Source organism: Pangasianodon hypophthalmus, chromosome 23 (genome assembly GCF_027358585.1).
Source record: "Pangasianodon hypophthalmus isolate fPanHyp1 chromosome 23, fPanHyp1.pri, whole genome shotgun sequence".
NCBI classification, from domain to species: domain Eukaryota; kingdom Metazoa; phylum Chordata; class Actinopteri; order Siluriformes; family Pangasiidae; genus Pangasianodon; species Pangasianodon hypophthalmus.
The window spans coordinates 956,308-981,050 of NC_069732.1; the positions used below are offsets into that span (position 1 = coordinate 956,308).

The following is a 24,743-nucleotide window of genomic DNA, read 5'->3' on the forward strand; positions in this document are numbered from 1 at the left end:
GATGAGACAGGAATGATACAGGGATGATACAGGGCTAATATACGGATGATACAGGGATGATACAGGGCTAATACACAGATGACATAGGGATGATACAGGGATGACACAGGGATTACACAGGGATGATACAGGGATGACATAGGGCTAATACACAGATGACATAGGGATGAGACAGGAATGATACAGGGATGACACAGGGATGATACAGGGATGACACAGGGCTAATACACAGATGACATAGGGATGAGACAGGAATGATACAGGGATGACACAGTGATGACACAGGGATGATACAGAGCTAATGCACGGATGACACATGGATGACACAGTGATGACACAGGGATGATATAGGGATGTCACAGGGATGACACAGGGCTAATACACAGATGATACAGGGATGACACATGGATGACACAGAGATGACACAGGGCTAATACACAGATGACATAGGGATGATACAGGGATGACACATGGATAATACAGGGATGACACGGAGATGACACAGGGATGATACAGGGATGATACAGGGATGACACAGGGATGACACAGGGATGATACACGGATGACACAGGGATGATACAGGGCTAATACACAGATGACAAATGGATGATACAGGGATGATACAGGGATGACACAGGGATGATACAGGGATGATACAGTGATGACACAGGGATGATACAGGGCTAATACACGGATGATACAGGGATGACACAGGGATGATACAGGGCTAATACACGGATGATACAGGGATGACACAGGGATGATACAGGGCTAATACACAGATGGCATAGGGATGATACAGGGATGACACTGGGCTAATACATGGATGATACAGGGATGATACAGGGATGACACAGGGCTAATACACAGATGACATAGGGATGTCACAGGGATGATACAGGGATGACACAAGGATGACACAGTGATGACACAGGGATGATACAGGGATGGCACAGTGATGATACAGGGATGACACAGGGATGATACAGGGATGACACAGGGCTAATACACAGATGACATAGGGATGTCACAGAGATGATACAGGGATGACACAGAGATGACACAGGGATGATACAGGGATGATACAGGGATGACACAGGGATGATACAGGGATGACACAGGGCTAATACACAGATGGCATAGGGATGATACAGGGATGACACAGGGCTAATACACAGATGACATAGGGATGTCACAGGGATGATACAGGGATGATATAGGGATGACACAGGGATGATACAGGGATGATACAGGGATGACACAGGGATCATACAGGGATGACACAGGGCTAATACACAGATGGCATAGGGATGATACAGGGATGACACAGGGCTAATACACGGATGATACGGGGATGACACAGGGCTGACTCTCTCTCTCTCTCTCTCTCTCAGATAAACCATTCATTACAGAGCCTTTAGATACTAAAGTAACAGTTTCTGAAGGTGAAGACCTGATGATGAACTGCTCAGCACAAGGAAACCCGAGCCCTCAGTATAAATGGACTTCACCTGATCACACAACCATCTCAAACTCCTCCATCATCATCAGTAGCATCCTTAAAGAAGATCAGGGTCAGTACACCTGCACTGCTTTCAATAACCTGGACCAGGCAACTAGGAATGTGACAGTGACAGTTACAGGTGAGTGTGAAATCCACATCAAACAGACTAATACACACATACATTTAAAGAAAATGTCCCAGGACAAAATGCGGTGTACTTCCTTAGCATGTAAGAGCTGTAAAGATCAGGAATGGTGTACTGTTTTGTAGAGAAACAGGACGGTTAGGACAAAAGTGTTTCACCCTTCATGTACTAGGTGCATGGTCAGTTGTGTTCGCTACTTTGGGAAAGAGATTACTGTAATAATATACGGACCCCACCTTACACTCCAGTTATCGTCCATTTCCACTCATCAACACAGACACAAAAATTACAAGTAAGACCCTAAATACCAGAATAGAAACTATCCATGTAATTGAAAAATACTCCAGATTATCCAATTACTCTATAAACTGAACCAAATTCACATTCACACTCAGCAGAGTCAAATTATCCATGTTACAAAGGTCCAAAATTCATCGTGGATGTGAAGCCCCAAGATTCCAACAATGATAGCAGTTAGACAGATCAGCTATGGTTAGAAGCTGAACAAACACTACACAAAGAATTCAGAATATCAGATCTACCATTTATTTGATTTTTTTTAACCTGTTTAGACTTTCTTGGTGCTAGAACACTATTAGACTGTTAGAGCACTGTTGGACCGCATTATTCCAGATGAGCTTTTTCATTAGTAGGGATTACCCATTGTTAGGCAAAAAGACCACTAATCAAAGTATTGTTTATCATTTAAAGAAAGCTTATACCTAAACCAGTTGGTGTATTCTACTGGAAGAAATAAATATGGAAAACAACAAATAACATGCAGCAGGAGGCAGCTCTCATCATCCTGCATAAATGTTTCCAGTTCATTAAAAACGTCAACATTTTACCCTCGTTTTTTTGTTATCTATCATTTGTTTTGGGAGTGTACATACATATTTTTGGACTTCTTAATGTTAAATAAAAATGTAATATGTTCTCTTTAGAATTTACACTATTGACAAATTATGCTCAAATAAAATTTTTATTATCAGCCTTCTCTTATCGAAGTATCATGTTAATTCTAAAACATTGCCAAATACTTTGTTGAGGTTTAAACATTTTTAACATTAAAAAATTTTGTGTAGGACTGGAGTCCGGTCATGAGATGTTTTCTGTATAGACTTGGACTTGTCTCAGTCTTGGGCATTAGTCTCACTACATATGGTCTTGGTTTTGAGAAAAAAAAATGTTCATGCTGTCTCTTGTTTTTGATTACACAAAGTATGTGTCAGGAAATACAAGGTGGATTCAAGTGCTAGTTCAATATTTATTAAAGAGCTGAAGAGAGAGCAACAGACAGAGTACTGTGGGTGGACAAACGTGGGTCCAGTGGTGGCAGGTTTCCTTAGTAGCACTCAGCTGCAACGGGGAATAAACAGTCCTATGATCCAGGCTAGCAGACAGTAATCCACCGGGGTGCAGGGTACCGGGAAACAGAGCAATCGCGGAAGCTGCACAGAACACAGACACGAAAACAACGAACTGACAAAGACAGGACAAACACTGAGGCTTAAATAGAGCAGTAAATGAGTGGCAGCTGAAACTAATGAACTAATCAGCGGTAGTGCACAACACGGCCAGAAGAGGCCGGTGAACCCATGATCCGTGATAGTATGACAAGAGTTAATTCCTTCTTTTGGAAAACAGTGTAATCACTGGCACAAGGCATGAATGAAACTAGCTTGGCCTCAAAAAGAATTTAATCCTTGGCCCCCTGAAGACTTGGTCTTGGCTCGATCTTGGCTAGTTCTGGTCTTGGACTTGACAGTAGTGGTCCTGACTACAGCTCTATTAGTAACACTCAATCAGCGAAGAACAGCGCTTGTTAGACTCATGGCATGTCATCATGCAGGAATACCTTCAAACGAAGAGCCAATCTCATATAAGAAGATTTTTAGCCATTCAGGTCAGCACGAGTCGTGCGTGATGTTCTTAGTGCAAACACTCGCACCACAAAGCTTAACTAATTGCAGTCTTCTAGTCCTGTGGAAGTCTGGTTTTATATATATATCTATAACCATAACCCTTTCCCTGCCATCACTAAAGTAGAAAAGATAAACAGGTAAACACTTCTGCAGTCACATGAACAATACAGAAAGGGTCAGGAGGAGCTTCCACCTGCCAGGTCATCAGGACCTGGACTTTAGTCTGCCCCTCACTCGGATATAAACATATACACCTTATTGTTACTCTGTTCTATTTTACTACTTTTACTACATTACATTTACATTGACATTCATTCATTTAGCAGATGCTTTTATCCAAAGTGACTTACAAATGAGGAAATACAAGCAAAGTGATATATATGAAGCAGAGAACAAAATAAGTAGTGCCATCATACAAGTAGAGGTGTAAGAGCCAGTGTAAGGGCAGATTTTTTATTTTTTTTATTTTTCTGAACCATTGAAGTTACAGATTTGGAAAATTGACTACTGATTTGCAACTTTGTTAAATTTGTTAAATTTTATTTTGCATTAAACACAAAATTTACTCCACTTACTGGTTTGTTATTGTGCTGAACGAAAGCATGTACAGATCTTGTTGTCACTCCGGCGTCTCTGCTGGTGGAGTATGGAGACCCTGCTGAAGTGAACTGCTCCATACCGAGCAAACCTGAGACAGATTATACGCTGGGCTGGGAGTCTAAAACATCACAGCCAGTTACAGACACTGAGACGAGTGTGATGTGGAAGGTGGACAGTCTGACGAATTGGGAGGAAGCTGACGGACTCCAGTGTTTCTTCACAGTGGGAAGTACTCAATGTCAGAGTAATGTAACTGTCACCATTTACAGTGAGTACCATCATCTCATAAAATCTGATTTCATTCTTATTGTGCACACAGTTATCATAATCAACACAGTTTACTGTGCTGTGACTCGCTCGGGTCTTTCATCTCATCATACCATTATTATCAAGATTCATGCACTGAGTGGTGGATTAGATTATTAATCAAAACAATGAATTCTAAAGTGTGTGTGTCTGTGTGTGTGTTTACAGAGAGGCCAGACAGGGTTACACTGAGCTCTGTGCCTGATGTGTGGGTAGAGGGAGATCAGACAGAGCTGTGGTGTGAGATTGAAAACGTTGGTCCTGGACGTAATCTCAGTGTACGCTGGAGCAGAGCAGATCCAAAGCACAACAGCACTTTCACACAATTCAGTGAAACGACGTTCCCAGACTTGGTAAATGAGATGAAGAACGTGAGCATGATAGTGAACTTAACCGTTATGCCCAGACGTGAGGATGATGGAGTGCAGTATCAGTGTGCAGCTGTGCTGAATCTGGAGAAAGATCCGCTCGTGGTCTCATCACAACCACTCAACGTCACTGTACACTGTGAGTCTGTAACATTATTACACCTATTATCATGTAACAAGGTTAGCATTAACACTAGCTACACCGAGTTTGAGGTTAGCCCTAACTCTACAGCAGTTAGCATTAGGACTAGTTATACTGAGTTCTCGGTTAGCATGTGTAGGAGTTAGCTAAATTTATTAATTAGCATTAGTAATGCCTAACTACAGAAGGTAGCACTGTGCAAAGCCACATCATCATGTCAAGAAATGAAGAGGTAACTACAGCTTAGTTGTTAAGAATATTGCAAGTGTGTCAAGAGTAGCAGCAGTAAGCAGCCATGTTAGTGTTTAAACAGCCAAAAACTATTTCTGCATCTGCCAAATTACCCAAATTCAACAGTAGGAGATAGTGAACATACACAGCTTGTGCTGCTGAAAGAGAGGGTTTCTTTCTTCTTTTTTTTTTTTTTTTAACTGCCCAGGCGATGGGCACACTAAGAAATTTCAAACATGATGACAGATACAGGGATATCGCAGAGGGATATACAGTGATGCCACATGATTGATACAGGGATGACACACTGATGATACGGGTGATACAAAGATGGCACGGGGATGATACAGGAATGACACTGGGCTATTATATAGATGACACAGAGTTGATACACAGGGATGATACAGGGGTGATACAGGGATGAGACAGAGATGACACAGGGATGATACAGGAATGACACTGGGCTGTTATATAGATGACACAGAGTTGATACACAGGGATGATACAGGGATGAGACAGAGATGACACAGGGATGATTCAGGGATGACACAGGGCTAATACAGCAGCTTTACAGAAATCAATGGATTCACAAAAGATATATTGCAAATATGTGAATTTATCTTTAATGAGTGAGCCAGAGGTGAGGAAAAACTCCCTGAGACAATATGAGGAAGAAACCTTGAGAGGAACCAGACTCAAAAGGGAACCCATCCTCATCTGGGTGCAACGGATGATGCGATTATAAATACATCCCTTCTATTATTGTTTACTATAGGGACAAATAGTGCAATTATGCAACCAATAAATTCATCACAGTTTTTGACACAGGGATGATACAGGGATGACACAGGGCTAATACACAGATGACACAGGGATGATACAGGGATGATACAGGGATGACACAGGGCTAATACACAGATGACACATGGATGACACAGGGATGACACAAGGATGATATGGGGATGACACAGAGATGACACAGGGATGATACAGGGATGATACAGGGATGACACAGGGCTAATACACAGATGACACATGGATGACACAGGGATGATACATGGATGATACAGGGATGACACTGGGCTAATACACAGATGACACAGAGATGACAGGGATGATACAGGAATGACACAGAGAGGACACGGATGATACAGGGATGATACAGGGATGACACAGGGATGATACAGGGCTAATACACAGATGGCACAGGGATGATACAGGTATGACACAGGGATGACACAGTGATGACACAAGGATGATACAGTGATGACACAAGGATGATACAGGGATGATACAAGGATGATACAGGGCTAATACACAGATGACACAGGGATGACACAAGGATGATATGGGGATGACACAGAGATGACACAGGGATGATACAGGGATGATACAGAGATGACACAGGGCTAATACATAGATGACACAGGGATGACACAGTGATGACACAAGGATGATACAGGGATGATACAGAGATGACACAGAGCTAATACACAGATGAAACAGGGATGACACAGTGATGACACAAGGATGATACAGGGATGATAAAGAGATGACACAGGGCTAATACACAGATGAAACAGGGATGACACAGGGATGACACAGGGATGATACAGGGATGTCACAGGGATGACACAGGGATGACACAGGGATGACACAGGGCTAATACACAGATGACACAGGGATGACACAGGGATGATACAGGGATGACACAGGGCTAATACACAGATGGCATAGGGATGATACAGGGATGATACAGGGCTAATACACAGATGATACAGGGATGACACAGGGCTGACTCTCTCTCTCTCTCTCTCTCTCTCTCTCTCAGATAAACCAATCATTACAGGGCCTTTAGATACTACAGTAACAGTTTCTGAAGGTGAAGACCTGATGATGAACTGCTCAGCACAAGGAAACCCGAGCCCTCAGTATAAATGGACTTCACCTGATCACACAACCATCTCAAACTCCTCCATCATCATCAGTAGCATCCTTAAAAAAGATCAGGGTCAGTACACCTGCACTGCTTTCAATGGCCTGGACCAGGCAACTAGGAATGTGACAGTGACAGTTACAGGTGAGTGTGAAATCCACATCAAACAGACTAATACACACATACATTTAAAGAAAAAGTCCCAGGACAAGATGCAGTGTACTTCCTTAGCATGTAAGAGCTGTAAAGATCAGGAATGGTGTACTGTTTTGTAGAGAAACAGGACGGTTAGGACAAAAGTGTTTCACCCTTCATGTACTAGGTGCATGGTCAGTTGTGTTCGCTACTTTGGGAAAGAGATTACTGTAATAATATACGGACCCCACCTTACACTCCAGTTATCGTCCATTTCCACTCATCAACACAGACACAAAAATTACAAGTAAGACCCTAAATACCAGAATAGAAACAGTTATTCCTTCACCCCAATCAAACCGGCTTAATTAAAGGCAGCCAATATACCAGTAACATGCGCAGACTTCTCAACCTGATACACACTACGTCACATAAAATTTTGGAATCAGCCATAGTAACTCTCAATGCAGAAAAAAGTCTTTACACATCACCCTAGGCCACAGTAATCACTAATGGCCTAATATCACAGTTTCACACTGCACAGAGATAACATACAAAGATGCCCACTCTCCCTGTCACTATTCGCCATTTTTATTGACCCACTAGCTGCAGCAAAGTGACAAAATATAAATTTCAGTGGGATCTAGACATCAATCATGGAACATAATATCAGCCTATATGCTGACGATATTTTAATCTGTCTGCAAAAACCTACAAATTCAATACAAGAAACTATCCATGTAATCGAAAAATACTCCAGATTATCCAATTACTCTATAAACTGAACTAAATTCACATTCACACTCAGCAGAGTCAAATTATCCATGTTACAAAGGTCCAAAATTCATCGTGGATGTGAAGCCCCAAGATTCGAACAATGATAGCAATTAGACAGATCAGCTATGGTTAGAAGCTGAACAAACACTACACAAAGAATTCAGAATATCAGATCTACCATTTATTTGATTTTTTTTAACCTGTTTAGACTTTCTTGGTGCTAGAACACTATTAGACTGTTAGAGCACTGCTGAACTGCATTATTCCAGATGAGCTTTTTCATTAGTAGGGATTACCCATTGTTAGGCAAAAAGACCACTAATCAAAGTATTGTTTATCATTTAAAGAAAGCTTATACCTAAACCAGTTGGTGTATTCTACTGGAAGAAATAAATATGAAGATGGCCTGGAAAACAACAAATAACATGCAGCAGGAGGCAGCTCTGATCATCCTGTATAAATGTTTCCAGTTCATTAAAAACGTGAACATTTTACCCTCGTTTTTTTGTTATCTATCATTTGTTTTGGGAGTGTACATACATATTTTTGGACTTCTTAATGTTAAATAAAAAAAAATGTAATATGTTCTCTTTAGAATTTACACTATTGACAAATTATGCTCAAATAAAATTTTTATTATCAGCCTTCTCTTATCGAAGTATCATGTTAATTCTAAAACATTGCCAAATACTTTGTTGAGGTTTAAACATTTTTAGCATTAAAAAATTCTGTGTAGGACTGGAGTCCGGTCATGAGATGTTTTCTGTATAGACTTGGACTTGTCTCAGTCTTGGGCATTAGTCTCGCTACATATGGTCTTGGTTTTGAGAAAAAAAAAAGTCCATGCTCTCTTTTGTTTTTGATTACACAAAGTATGACAAGAGTTAATTCCTTCTTTTGGAAAACAGTGTAATCACTGGCACAAGGCATGAATGAAACTAGCTTGCCCTCAAAAAGAATTTAATCCTTGGCCCCCTGAAGACTTGGTCTTGGCTCGATCTTGGCTAGTTCTGGTCTTGGACTTGACAGTAGTGGTCCTGACTACACTCACACCACAAAGCTTAACTAATTGCAGTCTTCTAGTCCTGTGGAAGTCTGGTTATATATATCTATAACCATAACCCTTTCCCTGCCATCACTAAAGTAGAAAAGGTAAACAGGTAAACACCTCTGCAGTCACATGAACAATACAGAAAGGGTCAGGAGGAGCTTCCACCTGCCAGGTCATCAGGACCTGGACTTTAGTCTGTCTCTCACCCAGATATAAACATATACACCTTATTATTACTCTGTTCTATTTTACTACTTATTCATTTAGCAGATGCTTTTATCCAAAGTGACTTACAAATGAGGAAATACAAGCAAAGTGATATATATGAAGCAGAGAACAACATAAGCAGTGCCATCATACAAGATTTTTAATTGAGTGCTAGAGGAGCAAAGTACACAGAGTAGAGGTGTAAGAACCAGTGTAAGGGCAGATTTTTTTTTTTTGAGTGGGGACAAGTTATCTTATCTTATTCTCTAATTTATTGTAATTATCAAATTTATTTATCCTTATTTTATTGTATTACAGTCACAGTGTCAACCAATCAGAATGTCACTAGCCGTTGTACCCTGTATAACCGTGTACATGACAAATAAAACCTCTGAACCACTGAAGTTAGAGATTTGGAAAATTGACTACTGATTTGCAACTTTGTTAAATTTGTTAAATTTTTTTATATAAACACAAAATTAACTCCATATTTTGGTTTGTTATTGTGCTGAACGAAAGCATGTACAGATCTTGTTGTCACTCCGGCGTCTCTGCTGGTGGAGTATGGAGACCCTGCTGAAGTGAACTGCTCCATACCGAGCAAACCTGAGACAGATTACATGCTGGGCTGGGAGTCTAAAACATCACAGCCAGTTACAGACACTGAGACGAGTGTGATGTGGAAGGTGGACAGTCTGACGAATTGGGAGGAGGCTGACGGACTCCAGTGTTACTTCACAGTGGGAAGTACTATGTGTGAGAGTAATGTAACTGTCACCATTTACAGTGAGTACCATCATCTCATAAAATCTGATTTCATTCTTATTGTGCACACAGTTATCATAATCAACACAGTTTACTGTGCTGTGACTCGCTCGGGTCTTTCATCTCATCATACCATTATTAGGTGGATTAGATTATTAATCAAAACAATGAATTCTAAAGTGTGTGTGTGTGTGTATGTTTACAGAGAGGCCAGACAGGGTTACGCTGAGCTCTGTGCCTGATGTGTGGGTAGAGGGAGATCAGACAGTGCTGTGGTGTGAGATTGAAAACGTTGGTCCTGGACGTAATCTCAGTGTACGCTGGAGCAGAGCAGATCCAAAGCACAACAGCGCTTTCACACAATTCAGTGAAACGTCGTTCCCAGACTTGGTAAATGAGATGAAGAATGTGAGCAAGACAGTGAAACTGCAAGTTACGCCCAGACGTGAGGATGATGGAGTGCAGTATCAGTGTGCAGCTGTGCTGAATCTGGAGAAAGATCCGCTCGTGGTCTCATCACAACCACTCACCGTCAATGTACACTGTGAGTCTGTAACATTATTACACCTATTAACATGTAACAAGGTTAGCATTAACACTAGCTACACCGAGTTTGAGGTTAGCCCTAACTCTACAGCAGTTAGCATTAGGACTAGTTATACTGAGTTCTCGGTTAGCGTGTGGAGGAGTTAGCTAAATTTATTAATTAGCATTAGTAATGCCTAACTACAGAAGGTAGCACTGTGCAAAGCCACATCATCATGTCAAGAAATGAAGAGGTAACTACAGCTTAGTTGTTAAGAATATTGCAAATGTGTCAAGAGTAGCAGCAGTAAGCAGCCATGTTAGTGTTTAAACAGCCAAAAACTATTTCTGCATCTGCCAAATTACCCAAATTCAAAAGTAGGAGATAGTGAACATACACAGCTTCTGCTGCTGAAAGAGAGGGTTTCTTTCTTCTTCTTTTTTTTTTTTTTTTAACTGCCCAGGCGATGTGCACACTAAGAAATTTCAAACATGATGACAGATACAGGGATATCGCAGAGGGATATACAGTGATGCCACATGATTGATACAGGGATGACACACTGATGATACGGGTGATAGAAAGATGGCACGGGGATGATACAGGAATGACACTGGGCTGTTATATAGATGACACAGAGTTGATACACAGGGATGACACAGGGATGATACAGGGATGACACAGGGATGACACAGGGTTGATACAGGGATGACATGAGGATGATACAGGGATGACACAGGGATGACACAGGGATTATACAGGGGTGACACACGGATGACACAGGGATGATACAGGGATGACATGGGGATGATACAGGGATGACACAAGGATGATATGGGGATGATACAGGGATGACACAGGGGTGATACAGGGGTGACATGGGGATGATACAGGAATGACACGGGGATGATACTGGGATGATACAGGGATGACACAGTGATAACACACGGATACAGGGATGACATGGGGCTATTACATGATACAGGGTGGATGATACAGGGATGACACAAGGATGATACAGGGATAACACGGGGCTGTTACATAGATGACACAGGTATGACATAAGGATGACAGGGATGTTACAGGGATGACATGGGGCTGTTACACGGATAACATAGTGATGATACAGGGATGACACAGGACTGAGGTTTCAAGGTTCAAGGTTCAAGGTTCTTTATTTGTCACATACATTACATGTGATGTATTAATGTAGTGAAATGTTTTTCCTTAGTGCCTCGTCCCACAGTGCGACTGTGATACATAAAACAGAATATAATAAAACAGAATATAATAAAAGCCAAATGTGATAAAATAATATAATGAATAAAATAGAAAAAATAGAAAAGAGGAATCTTAGCAGCTTTTTGAGGACGTAGTGTGCAAAAGATGCAAGAGTTTTTGTTTGTCCATAGTGCAACCAATTGAGTATGTGTGTTTGTGTGTGAGGTAGTTAATATGCAGACTTCTCAAGTGTCCTCATTCAGTAGCTGGATTGCTTGAGGGAAGAAACTCCTCCTGAGTTGTCTGTGTTGGTCCTCATGATCCCGTAGCACTTCCCTGAAGGGAGCACTGAGAAGAGAACGTTCCCGGGGTTGTGAGAGTCTTTTACGATCCTCCTGGCCCTGGTCCTGCATTGCTGGTTGTATATGTGTGTGATGCAGGGGAGAGAAGTCCTGGTGGTCTTCTATGCATCCCTCACCACTCTGGACAGTACATTCTGGTCCTTGGCCGGGGTGCCTCCGAACCAGGTGGCGATGTTTCCGGTGAGTAGACTCTCCACAGCCCCAGTGTTGAAAGCCTTCAGCACCCTGTGAGAGACCCTGAACCTGGCCAGATGCTGGAGATGGTAAAAACGCTGGTGCGCTCTTGTCGCCAAGCTGTATGTGTGTGTAGTCCATGACAGGTCTTCTGTGAGATGGACCCCAAGGTATTTGAGGCTGCTCACCCTCTCAACCATGGCCCCATTGATCAACAGCGGGCTGTAGTTCCTCACCTGCTTCTTCCCGTAGTCAATAATCATCTCCTTAGTCTTGGTGACATTCAGGGAGAGATTGTTATTCCAACACCATGTGGAGAGGATATTCACTTCCTCTAAGTAGACCTTCTTGTCATTGTTGGTGATGAGGCCTACAACCACTGTGTCATCGGCGAACTTCACCAGCCTGTTGGAGCTGTGTGTGGCCATGCAGTCACTGGTGTAGAGGGAGTACAGCAGGGGGCTGAGGATGCAGCCCTTAGGAGCTCCAGTGCTGAGGGTGAGTGTGGAGGAGGTGTGGTTTCCCATCCTGACCACCTGGGGGCCTCCAGTCAGGAAGTCCAGGATCCAGTGGCAGATGGAGGAGTTCAGTCCCAGATCCTGGAGCTTTTTGCAGAGGTGAGAGGGGACGATGGTGTTAAAGGCGGAGCTGTAATCCACAAACAGCATTCGCACATAGTTTCCTTTCCTCTGGTCCAGGTGAGAGACAGGAGTGTGTAGGGTGTAGTTGATGGCATCATCTGTGGACCTGTTGGACTGGTATGCAAACTGTAATGGGTCTAGGCAGCTGGGGAAGAGGGACCAGATGTGGTTTCTATCCAGCTACAGGACAGTAGTCATTCAGGGAAGCAGGACGGGCAGTTTTGGGGACAGGAATGATGGTGGAGGACTTGAAACAAGTGGGGACAACATTCTGGCTGAGAGAGAGGTTAAAAATGGTGGTAAAGACTGGTGCTAGTTGGTTAGCACAGACTTTTAGCACACATCCAGGGATGTTGTTCGGACTGCATGCTTTCCTGGTGTTAACTTTGTGTAGCACCTTCCTCACATCCATTTCTGAAATGACCAGTCTTTCCTCTTCTCCAGCTAAACCTGATGGTTCATACTCATGGTTTTCCTGGTCTGTGCTGGTAACCTCAATATGTGATTAGAAGATGTTCAGTTCATTGGCTAGGGAGGCACTGGCATTATTAATGCTGTGGAGCTTGGGTTTGTAGTCTGTAACAGTTTGCAGGCTCTGCCACAGATGCCTGGAATCTGCCTGCTCAAACTGGGTCTTGATCTTCTCTCTGTATTTCCTTTTGTCTTCGCTCACTGCTTTCCTCAGGTTGTAGGAAACTGCTTTGTATTCATCCATGTTGCCGGTCTGCAGCCCTGCGTTGTAAGCTGCTGTGCGCGCGTTCAGAGCCTTCCGCACGGTTTGATCTAAACTCTGTATACCCGAGCACCGCTGCTGTAAACTCGCTGATGTCATCAAGGCTGCGCCGGAACATCTCCCAGTCTGCGTCCTGCAGCGTGTCTTGTAGCGTGGCTTGTGATTGGTCAGACCAGCACCGCACCTCCCGCGTCATCAGATCATGGCGGTGTTTTTATTGCCTTATAGCAGTCCCTATGTTGTGTGTAAAGGTGATCCAGCATCCTTTCTCCCCGTGTACTGCAGGTTATGTGCTGGTAGAAATCTGGCATGACTTTTTTCAAGTTAGCCTTGTTAAAGTCACCAGTAATCACCAGTGCTGCGTCCGGGTGCAGTGTTTGAAGTAGTCCAATGTCCCTGTGCAGTGTCCGTAAAGCAGTGTTTGTGTGTGCCTGAGGTGGAATATAAACAGTCACGATGATGGCGGAGGTGAATTCCCGGGGTAAATAAAAGGGACGGCATTTGACCGCAAGGTAATCCAGGTCCGATGTATATAATTCCATAAGACGATGGGTGCTTTCTAAGCTGCACCATTTGTCATTATTCCTAACACACACTCCACCACCCCAGATTTTTCCCGAGTTCTCCGTCCTGTCCATGCGGTGAAGGGAGAACCCAGGCGGCTGTACAGCGTGGTCCGGAATGGTTGGCGTGAGCCATGTCTCAGTGAGGCAGAGAGCGTTGCTGGGCTCTAAGGTCATCCAGGTTGTTGTCGATGGACTGGACATTAGCTAACAGTGTGCTGGGCATTGGTGTGGCGTATGCCCTGGCTCATACCCAGTTCCTCACGCCGGCTCTTTTTCCTCCTCCTCGTCGTCGCCGCAGTCTCAGGAGAGTAAGTCCATTGTTTACCTGGCTCATAGTGATCTCCAGAGGCCAGTCAGGGTCAAGATGAAAATGGGAATTATACTGGTGAGTAAGGTCTATTCCAATGTTGATTAAAGTTTGTCAGTCATATGTTATGTGTCCGTGGGTTAGCTCAATAATAGTCCAAAAAACAAGGTAAAATACACAAAAGTTGCAGTGTGGGTTGCGAGCACTAACGTAGGTGGCCTTCCTTACCTCCAATCTTGGGGTATTGTTGATCCTAAATGTTTATAGAATGTTTAACAAACAAAAAAATGAGATTGGTCTTTCTCAAGGTAAATTATTAATGTGCACAATTATTAGGCAACTAAATTTAAATTGTTTTTCACTTACTTGTTTATTCTTCAGTCTTAAAGTATTATTTAACAAATAACTAAGATAAAATAACTTATAACAATTAACAAAAAAAACAATTTTGGCCCTTGACCCTTTCACCCTTCTTTTCAATAACTGCCATGAGCCTTCCATCCAATGAATCTGGCAGTTTCCTGATCTTGATTCTTGATTTTAGCTGACAGCTGCCACCACAGCCTTCCGAATGCTGTTCAAAGAGGTGACTTGTCTTCCCTCACTGTAAGTCTCACACTTATGAATGGCCCAGAAGTTCTCAATAGGATTTAAGTCAGATGAGGAAAGGAGCCAACCATCATTCTGTCATCTTTGATGCCTTTGCTGGCTAGCCAAGCAGTGGTGTACCTTGACGTATGCGATGGAACATTGTCCTGCATAAAAATCACGGCCTTCTTGAATGTTGTTGACTTCTTCCTATACCACTGCTTGAAGAAAGTGTCTTCTAGAAACAGGTAGTAGGTTTGGAAGTTGATTTTCCATCCATCTTCAACCAGGAAAAGTCAAACTAGCTCATCATTAATGATACCAGCCCGAACTGGTACTCTGTGCCCATTAGTGATCCACCCACAAGCCCAGACGTCTGCTCAATCTAGAGTCACTCTTATTTCATTTGTCCATAAAACCTTTGAAAAACACGGTCTTCAGTTATTTCTTGGCCCAGTCATGATGCTTCAGCTTATGAGTCTTATTCATGGTGGTTGTGTTTCAGACCTCCTTACCTCAGCCATGTCTCTGCAGTTCTGAAATATGCCGGCACTGGAGGCTAACAGGTTCCTGGTAACCTCAAGTTTTATTCTTCTTAAGTCTTTTTATTCTTCTTAAGTCTAACTTGCGCCTTTCCTTCCCAAAAGTTTTTTTGCGACCCTGTTGAGTATTCATAACAAAGCGTTTGATTGTCCTGTGGTCATGCCTCAATAGTTTTGCAGGCTGCATTGTGCTGCATCCCTCTGATAGGCATTTTACTATTTTTGACTTTGCAGTCTCAGATAAATCTCTTTTTTGTCCCATTCTCCTGAGGTAGAGAAGCTGCCTAACAATTCTGCACACCCTCCTTCATTAAACAATTAAACTTGAATAATAAAATAATAAAAATAATGATCAGATCATACTACTGACTTGCCTAATAGTTGTGCATGCAGTAAAGATAACAATATAACTATATCAAATCAGTGATTAGAATGTTTTACTCCCCTTCAAGAGACTGAACTAATTTCACTAATTTTCTCATCAAAATCATCAACCTGTTTACTAGATCCCTTACCTACATGTTTCTACATGTTTCATGTTTCATTCCAGAAGCAATCAAATCTCTTCTAAAAATAATCAATTCTTCCCTTAGCACTGGCTATGCACCAAATCTTTTAAACTGGCAGTTATCAAACCCCTAAATAAAAAAAAACCTGACCTCGACCCCTGTCAGCTGTCCAACTATAGGCCAATAACAAACCTCCCCTTTATCTCCAAGATCCTGGAAAATGTTGTAGCACAGCAGTTAAGCTCATAACTACATAGGAATAACGTTCATGAAATATATCAGTCAGGATTTAGGCCTCATCATAGCACAGAGACAGCGCTGGTTAAAGTGGTAAATGACCTACTGCTGGCCTCTGATCAGGGTTGTGTCTCCTTGCTTGTGCTGCTTGACCTTAGTGCAGCTTTTGATACCACTGATCATGTTATTCTCCTCAATAGACTAGAAAATGTAGTAGGCATTAAGGGAACAGCCCTTTCCTGGCTCAGGTCTTATTTGACTGATCGTTATCAGTTTGTAGATGTAAATGGTGACTTCTCATACTAAGGTAAAGTTTGGTGTTCTGCAAGGCTCTGTTTTAGGCCCACTGCTCCTTTCTCTATATATGCTACCTCTGGGCAAAATTTTACATAAACATGGTATTAGCTTCCACTGTTACGCTGATGACACACAGTTGTATGTTTCAGCAAAGCCAGATGACAGACACCAGCTTAATAAAGTTAAAGAATGTGTAAAAGACATTAGAAACTGGATGCTTATTAACTTTCTCTTACTTAATTCTGACAAGACAGAAGTACTTGTACTAGGACCACATGCAGCTAGAAGTAAGCTTTCTGAGTATCTCTGGGTGGCCAGTTAGTGTTCAGGGCTCAGACACAGTCTCAGTGTTTAAGTCTAGGCTGAAAACATATTTGTTTAGTCAAGCCTTTTGTGAATAGTTTTTTCTTAGGTACAAGAGCAGGTCTGGAGGGTTTCACAGGCATAGAGTGTTGTGGTGAACTGGGATGTTTGGATGCTGTCACCCCCCCGACTCTCACGTGTTCACTCAGGTTTGTTGATGGTGGAGTGGCTGCCAGCTTTATGTCACAGGGTTAGGTGTATCTTACCTTCTTGATCTCAAGACATTTACCCCCCCCCCCAATCAAACTGCACATGCCAATCTTGAGATCACAGTGATCAGTGAGCAGGTCTGGAGGGTTCACAGGCATTGAGTGTTGTGGAGAAATGGGATGTTTGGATGCTGTACAGTGCTGATGATTTGAGCCCCCCCCCCCCCCCCCCCCCCCCAACTTTCACACGTTCACTTAGGTTTGTTGACGGTGGAGTGGCTGGCCGCTTTATGTCGCAGGATGTCATGTCCCAAAAAAATACAAAGGGAACACTTAATTATTACAGTATAACACCAAGTCAATTAAAATTCAGGGACATAAATCTGTCCAGTTAGGAAACATAAGTGATTGTGAATCAGTTTCACCTGCTTTGGTGCAAATGAAAGTGACAACAGGTGCACTGGAGAGGCTACAGCAAGACAACTACCAAAAAGGGAACGGTTTTGCAGGTGGAGGCCACAGACAATTGCTCTCTCCTTATCCTTCCTGACTGATTTGTCTATAGTTTTGTGTTTTGTTCAGGTCCTTGTCACTATTTGTAGCATGAGGCAGTACCTGCAACCCAATCAGGTTGCACAGGTCGTCCAGCTCCTCCAGGATGGCACATCCATATGTCGCAAGGAGGTTTGGTGTGTCTCCCAGCACAGTTTCAAGAGCATGGAGGAGATACCGGGAGACAGGCCGTTACATGAGGAGAGTTGGACAGGGTCTAGAAGGGCAACAACCCACTAGCAGGACTGGTATCTGCTCCTTTGTGCAAGGAGGAACAGGAGGAGCACTGCCAGAGCCCTACAAAATGACCTCCAGCAGGCTACCGGTGTGCATGTTTCTGACCAAACTGTCATTGTCAGACCTTACGCTGGTGCAGTGGGCCCTGGGTTTCTCCTGGAGCATGAAAATGACCGGCCTCATGTGGCCAGAGTGTGTAGGCAGTTTGTGGATGATGAAGGCATTGATGCCATTGACTGGCCCTCACGTTCCACAGACCTGAATCCAATTGAGAACCTCTGAGACATTATGTATCAGAGCATCCAAAGCCACCAAGTAGCACCATAGACTGCTCATGCAAGTTGGATCAGCTTGTAATTTCATTTTTTTACTTTGATTTTCGGGTGTAATTTTGAATCCAGACACTGATAGGAGTGAGATGTGGAAGGTGTCTGTCTAACAGTCTGATTAAGTGGGTGGCAGTTGATGGAATGGGGAGGAAGCTGTAGGACTCCTGTGTTACTCTGCAGTGGGAATTAAACAATGTCAGAGTAATGTAAATCTCACCATTTATAGTGAGTACCATCATCTCATAAAATTTGATTTCATTCTTATTGTGCACAGATTTATCATAATCTGCACAGTTTACTGTGCTGTGACTCGCTCGGGTCTTTCATCTCATCATATCATTATTAATCAAAACAATGAAATTTAACTTGTGTGTATGTGTGTTTACAGAGAGGCCAGACAGGGTTACGCTGAGCTCTGTGTCTGTGTCTGATGTGTGGGTAGAGGGAGATCAGACAGAGCTGAGGTGTGAGATTGGAAACGTTGGTCCTCGTCGTAAACTCAGTGTACGCTGGAGCAGAGCGGATCCAAAGCAAAACAACGCTTTCACACAATTCAATGAAACGTCATTCCCAGAGTTAGTAAATGAGACGAAAAATGTGAGCAAGACAGTGAAACTGAAAGTTACGCCCAGCAGTGAGGATGATGGAGTGCAGTATCAGTGTGCAGCTGTGCTGAATCTGGACCAACATCCGCTCATGTTCACATCACAACCACTCACCGTCACTGTACACTTTTATTACACCTGTAAACATGTGACAAGGTTAGCATTAGCACTAGCTACACCAAGTTCAAAGTTAGCCCTAACTATACAGGATTTAGCTTTAGGACTAGGTATATTGAGTTTAGCTAAACTTAAATATTAGCTCCACAGTATGCAGCCCCTCTGATCACCAGGGCGAGTCTCTGTATGGTACCTGAACCACCTCACCTGGCTCTTCTCAATGCAGAGGAGCAGTGACTCTACTCCGAGGTTCTCACGGATTCCCGATAGCTTGTGACTATAGGTGAGGACAGAGACATAGATCGCTAAGTAAACAGAAAGATTTGTCCTTTGCCACTAGCTGAGCTTCTGCTTCACCACCAGCTTCCTTTTCCAGTGCCTGAACCTTTTAGGTTAGTTTCAGGTCTTTTGTGCGGGTTCTGAGAGCTAGTTGGGGTGGAAACTGTGCTGAGACCTGGCAACATAGCACACCAGTGAAATCCTGACCAAACAGCTAATATTGAAGTATTAGCTCCATGTTTAATTTTGTTCTGTTCTGATGCACAGCTTTTCTTTCATTATATGCTGCTAAGAGTCTGAATGGATCATACAAACACTGTGTCATTGCTGTGTTTCAATGACTGTAATTTTATAATACTGAATGTTTCAATCAGTTGAAAATGGAAATCTAAGGCACATATTCAGGTCATGCATTTCAATATTATACTATATTGAAAAAATATCGTATAGAGACACCAACGTATCGTAACATATCAAATTTTGTATATCGTTACCAGGCTCATGTTTATGTATGGATTATCAGTGATTTACTTTATTTACTTATATTTTCTGTTTTTATATTTCTTTTCTTTTGTTTTCCTGTTCTCTTCTTCAGCTGGGCAACTGCCACTTATTTCTGTCTGGGGAGTGGTTGGTTTGTTATTGGTCACTACAGTGTTGTAATCAACTTTGAGTGCTGGATGTATTTTCGACGTGCACACGTGGGTCGTGCTACATCCTGAAGCACCCGAGATCCCGCAGGAACAACGGTTATGTGCAACACAATGCTGTGAACCAAGGACAACTGTAGATGCTAATGTTAAAACCTGTGTAGTTAACCCTGACTCCAGTGTATCTAATGCTAACACTGCCTCCTGTGTAGTTAACCCTGACTCCAGTGTATCTAATGCTAACACTGCCTCCTGCGTAGTTAACCCTGACTCCAGTGTATCTAACGCTAACACTGCCTCCTGCGTAGTTAACCCTGACTCCAGTGTATCTAACGCTAACACTGCCTCCTGCGTAGTTAACCCTGACTCCAGTGTATCTAACGCTAACACTGCCTCCTGCGTAGTTAACCCTGACTCCAGTGTATCTAACGCTAACACTGCCTCCTGCGTAGTTAACCCTGACTCCAGTGTATCTATTGCTAACACTGCCTCCTGCGTAGTTAACCCTGACTCCAGTGTATCTAACGCTAACACTGCCTCCTGCGTAGTTAACCCTGACTCCAGTGTATCTAACGCTAACACTGCCTCCTGCGTAGTTAACCCTGACTCCAGTGTATCTAACGCTAACACTGCCTCCTGCGTAGTTAACCCTGACTCCAGTGTATCTAACGCTAACACTGCCTCCTGCGTAGTTAACCCTGACTCCAGTGTATCTAACGCTAACACTGCCTCCTGCGTAGTTAACCCTGACTCCAGTGTATCTAACGCTAACACTGCCTCCTGCGTAGTTAACCCTGACTCCAGTGTATCTAACGCTAACACTGCCTCCTGCGTAGTTAACCCTGACTCCAGTGTATCTAACGCTAACACTGCCTCCTGCGTAGTTAACCCTGACTCCAGTGTATCTAACGCTAACACTGCCTCCTGCGTAGTTAACCCTGACTCCAGTGTATCTAACGCTAACACTGCCTCCTGCGTAGTTAACCCTGACTCCAGTGTATCTAACGCTAACACTGCCTCCTGCGTAGTTAACCCTGATTCCAGTGTATCTAACGCTAACATTGCCTCCTGCGTAGTTAACCCTGACTCCAGTGTATCTAACGCTAACACTGCCTCCTGCGTAGTTAACCCTGATTCCAGTGTATCTAACGCTAACATTGCCTCCTGCGTAGTTAACCCTGACTCCAGTGTATCTAACGCTAACACTGCCTCCTGCGTAGTTAACCCTGACTCCAGTGTATCTAACGCTAACATTGCCTCCTGCGTAGTTAACCCTGACTCCAGTGTATCTAATGCTAACACTACCACTAGTGTAGTAATGTAGTGTATATTTTTTGCACTATGGTTTAGTATGCAGTTTTAGATTTTGTTTTTAAAATCACTGAATAGTTGTAATGACTGTAGATCATGATATATACTCTGAAGACCAAATGTAGTTTATTGATTCATTACAGTATTTTATGGGCATTAAAATGTGAATGTGAAATTTAAAATCTCAGGCCCAACATTTGCGCAGGTTAATTGTTGTTTTCTGATCAGCAGATTTCACTGTACATGTGGAGGAGTTGGAGCAATAAAACACAAACTGAATTGCAACAATCAAGAGTTTTAAATATTGAATATTTGATTCTTATAAACAACTTTGTACAGCATTTCAAGTTAATGAAGATATGTAATTAAGATTATACTGTCTTTTATCAAGATTATGATTTTGATCTGCATTTCCTGTGTTAGTTCTTGAAGTCCTTAGTGGGGGAAAAGGACAAGGGAAAATGTTACGGCACCTTGTTGGACAAGAGAGATGTTTCCACCATCCACCCTGCACCTTTAGCAGCATCTAGTGGTTCAGTAAACTTATTTTAATATGATTACAACACTGCAGTAGATAACTACCTCATTAGGGAGCAAGACTTCACAAAATAAATCTTGTAAAACGAGTCTTTTGTACGCATTTATGTACAATCACACCTTAGATATTTTTTGCCATTTCCTATTGATTATTATTATACATTTGCCACTGTAAAAAAAAAAACAGTGTCAAAAAACAGGCAAAAATTCACATGATCAGCAAACAGTATACACTAGGACAAGCAGAATCTCAAAACCAAAGAGCAAAAGCAAAGACAGGTTAAAACCAGGATATCAAACACAGTGAAAAATGCTTGGTATTTTAGGAGCAAAAATCCTTGGCCCATTCTACTTGACCATTGGACTGAGGGTGATATCCTGACAATAGACTGAAGATGACCCCCACTTTCTCCATGAAGCTTATCCACACACGTGAGGTGAACTGTTTACCTCTGTCACTTACAAGGTCCTCGGGGATACCAAAGTATCTAAACACTTGCTAGAAGAGGTTTTAAGCAGTTTCAAAGGCAGATGGGAGTTTAGACAGCAGAACGAGGCATAGAGATTTGGAGAATATTTCAATGGTGACATTATGGTGGTGTTACCTTGCAAGGCTAGATGGGACCATGGTCGCTGAGGAATTGGCAAAGGCATTGATTTTCCTGCTGGGGACCTTGGCTTGGGCACACTGTGACCAGTTGATATCAGGCACCATTTTAGGCCACCAGTATTTATTGGTGAGGAGCTGACAGGTTTTGTGGACACCTGTGTATCCGGCAGCTGGGAACGTGTTGGCCCAGGTGATCAGTTTGTCACTTAGTGTGGCAGGCACATGCTTTTTTCCTGTGGGACATGACTCTGGCACATGTCGATCCTGAGAAGGAGCGATCTCTCTCTCAGTGTCCCATAAAAGTGCACCCACAAAGCATGACTGAGGGAGAATGCTTTCTTCACTGGATGATCTGGGAAGTGCAGGTTAGAGTCGGGACAGAGAGACGGCCTCTGTATTTTTTGAGCCTGGTTGGTAAGACAGGGAAAAGTGAAATCTAGAGAAGAAAAAAACCCATCATGCTTGTCCAAAGCTCAGATGCTTTGCTGTCTTCGCATCTGAACTCTGTGTGTATCTTCTAAGGAGGTAACAGAGAAGACTCATATTATATGAGTGTTTGTTTACTGAGGTACACAGCATGCATTAAAACCACTGACAGGTGAAGTAAATAACCCTGATTATCTCGTTAAAATGGCACCTGTTAAGGGGTGGGATATATTAGTCAGCAAGTGAACAGTTAGTTCTCAAAGTTGATGTGTTGGAAGCAGGAAAAATGGGCAAGCGTAAGGATCTGAGTGACTTTGACAAGAGCCAAATTGTGATGTCTAGATGACATCACATGTTTCTGGTGTGCGGTGGTTAGTACCTACCAAAAGTGGTCCAAGGAAGGACAACCGATGAACCAGCGACAGGATCATGGGCGCTCAAGGCTCACTGATGAACGTGGGGAGTGAAGGCCCATCTGGTCCGATCCCACAGAAGATCTACTGTAGCACAAACTGCTGATACAGTTAATGCTGCTCTGATAGAAAGGAGTCAGAACACACAGTGCAGTGCAGCTTGCTGTGTATGGAGCTGCGTAGCTGCAGAGCGGTCAGAGAGCCCATGCTGACCCTGTCCACCACCCAAAGCTCCTACAATGGACACGTGAGCATCAGAACTGGACCATGGAGCAATGGAAGAAGGTGGCCTGGTCTGATGAATCACATTTTCTTTTACATCATGTGGAAGGCTAGGTGTGTGTGTGTCGCTTACCTGGGGAAGAGATGGCACCAGGATGCACTATGGGAAGAAGGCGAGCTGGTGGAGGCAGTGTGATGCTCTGGGCAATGTTCTGCTGGGAAACCTCGGGTCCTGGCATTCATGTGGATGTTACTTTGACACGTACCTCCCACCTAAACACTGTTGTAGACTGAGTACACCCCTTCATGGCAGCAGCATTCCCTAATGGCAGTGACCTCTTTCAGCAGGATAATGCTCCCTGCCACACTGCAAAAATTGTTCAGGAATGGTTCGAGGAACATGACAAAGAGTTCAAGGTGTTGACTTGGCCTCCAAATTCCCCAGATCTCAATCTGATCGAGCATCTGTGGGATGTGCTGGCCATCAAGTCCGATCCATGGAGGCCCCACCTCACAACTTACAGGACTTATAGGATCTACTGCTAAAGTCTTGGTGCCAGATACTGTACAGATACTGATTTTTAGCTAAGTATTAAAAATCAGAGCAGCGGGACACCAAAATAATTAAATCCTGAATTTCGAACATCTGGCTAATCATAGAACTGTGCATTTTATTTATTTAATAATGATTATGGAATAAATTCAGATGATTTACAAAATGGGAAGTGAAATGGATTTTCATCTTTGCAGGTAAGCAAGCAGATGAACATTTATTAAAGTTATTTTTATGATGTTTATATGCTATTGCTATAAAATTATTCATTATTAAACTATTAATGTTTTAAAACAGTTATAATATTGCTGTGCACTTCTACTGCAGGAATGTGTGAAGTGAGAAAATAAAAAAAATAGATAAATTATACAAATATTACATACACATTTTCTTATCAATATATATGTGTGTTTGTGCTTTGTGATTTTTTTACATTGTTACTTTTTGGTTTGGTGCTTTGGTATTTGTTACATGAGTTACTTTTGTTACTTTTGCTTGTTACTTTCATTGTTACTTTGCTACTTTGTTACATTGTTTGTTATTTGTTCCTTTAACTTGTTATGTTTGTGTTGTTATCCTTTCACCTTTGCTTGTT

At 42.6% G+C, this 24,743-nt stretch overlaps 1 protein-coding gene across 8 annotated transcripts in view; it reads left to right on the plus strand.

The window, feature by feature from the left end:
• Positions 1 to 21,675, plus strand: part of LOC113529000 (vascular cell adhesion protein 1-like) — a 41,141-nt gene extending 19,466 nt beyond the window's left edge. For 6 of the 8 annotated variants that reach the window (XM_053228291.1, XM_053228292.1, XM_053228289.1 and 3 more), the window contains exons 4-10: positions 1,395 to 1,643; positions 4,176 to 4,442; positions 4,649 to 4,987; positions 7,053 to 7,301; positions 9,847 to 10,113; positions 10,298 to 10,636; positions 20,022 to 21,675. In XM_053228291.1, the coding sequence (XP_053084266.1) occupies positions 1,395 to 1,643; positions 4,176 to 4,442; positions 4,649 to 4,987; positions 7,053 to 7,301; positions 9,847 to 10,113; positions 10,298 to 10,636; positions 20,022 to 20,089 (1,778 nt within the window). In that variant the 3' untranslated portion in view covers positions 20,090 to 21,675. The remainder of the gene's footprint in view (positions 1 to 1,394; positions 1,644 to 4,175; positions 4,443 to 4,648; positions 4,988 to 7,052; positions 7,302 to 9,846; positions 10,114 to 10,297; positions 10,637 to 20,021) is intronic. The other 2 variants (XM_053228296.1, XM_053228295.1) reach the window with 2 other exon arrangements.
• The last annotated feature ends 3,068 nt before the right edge of the window (positions 21,676 to 24,743 follow it).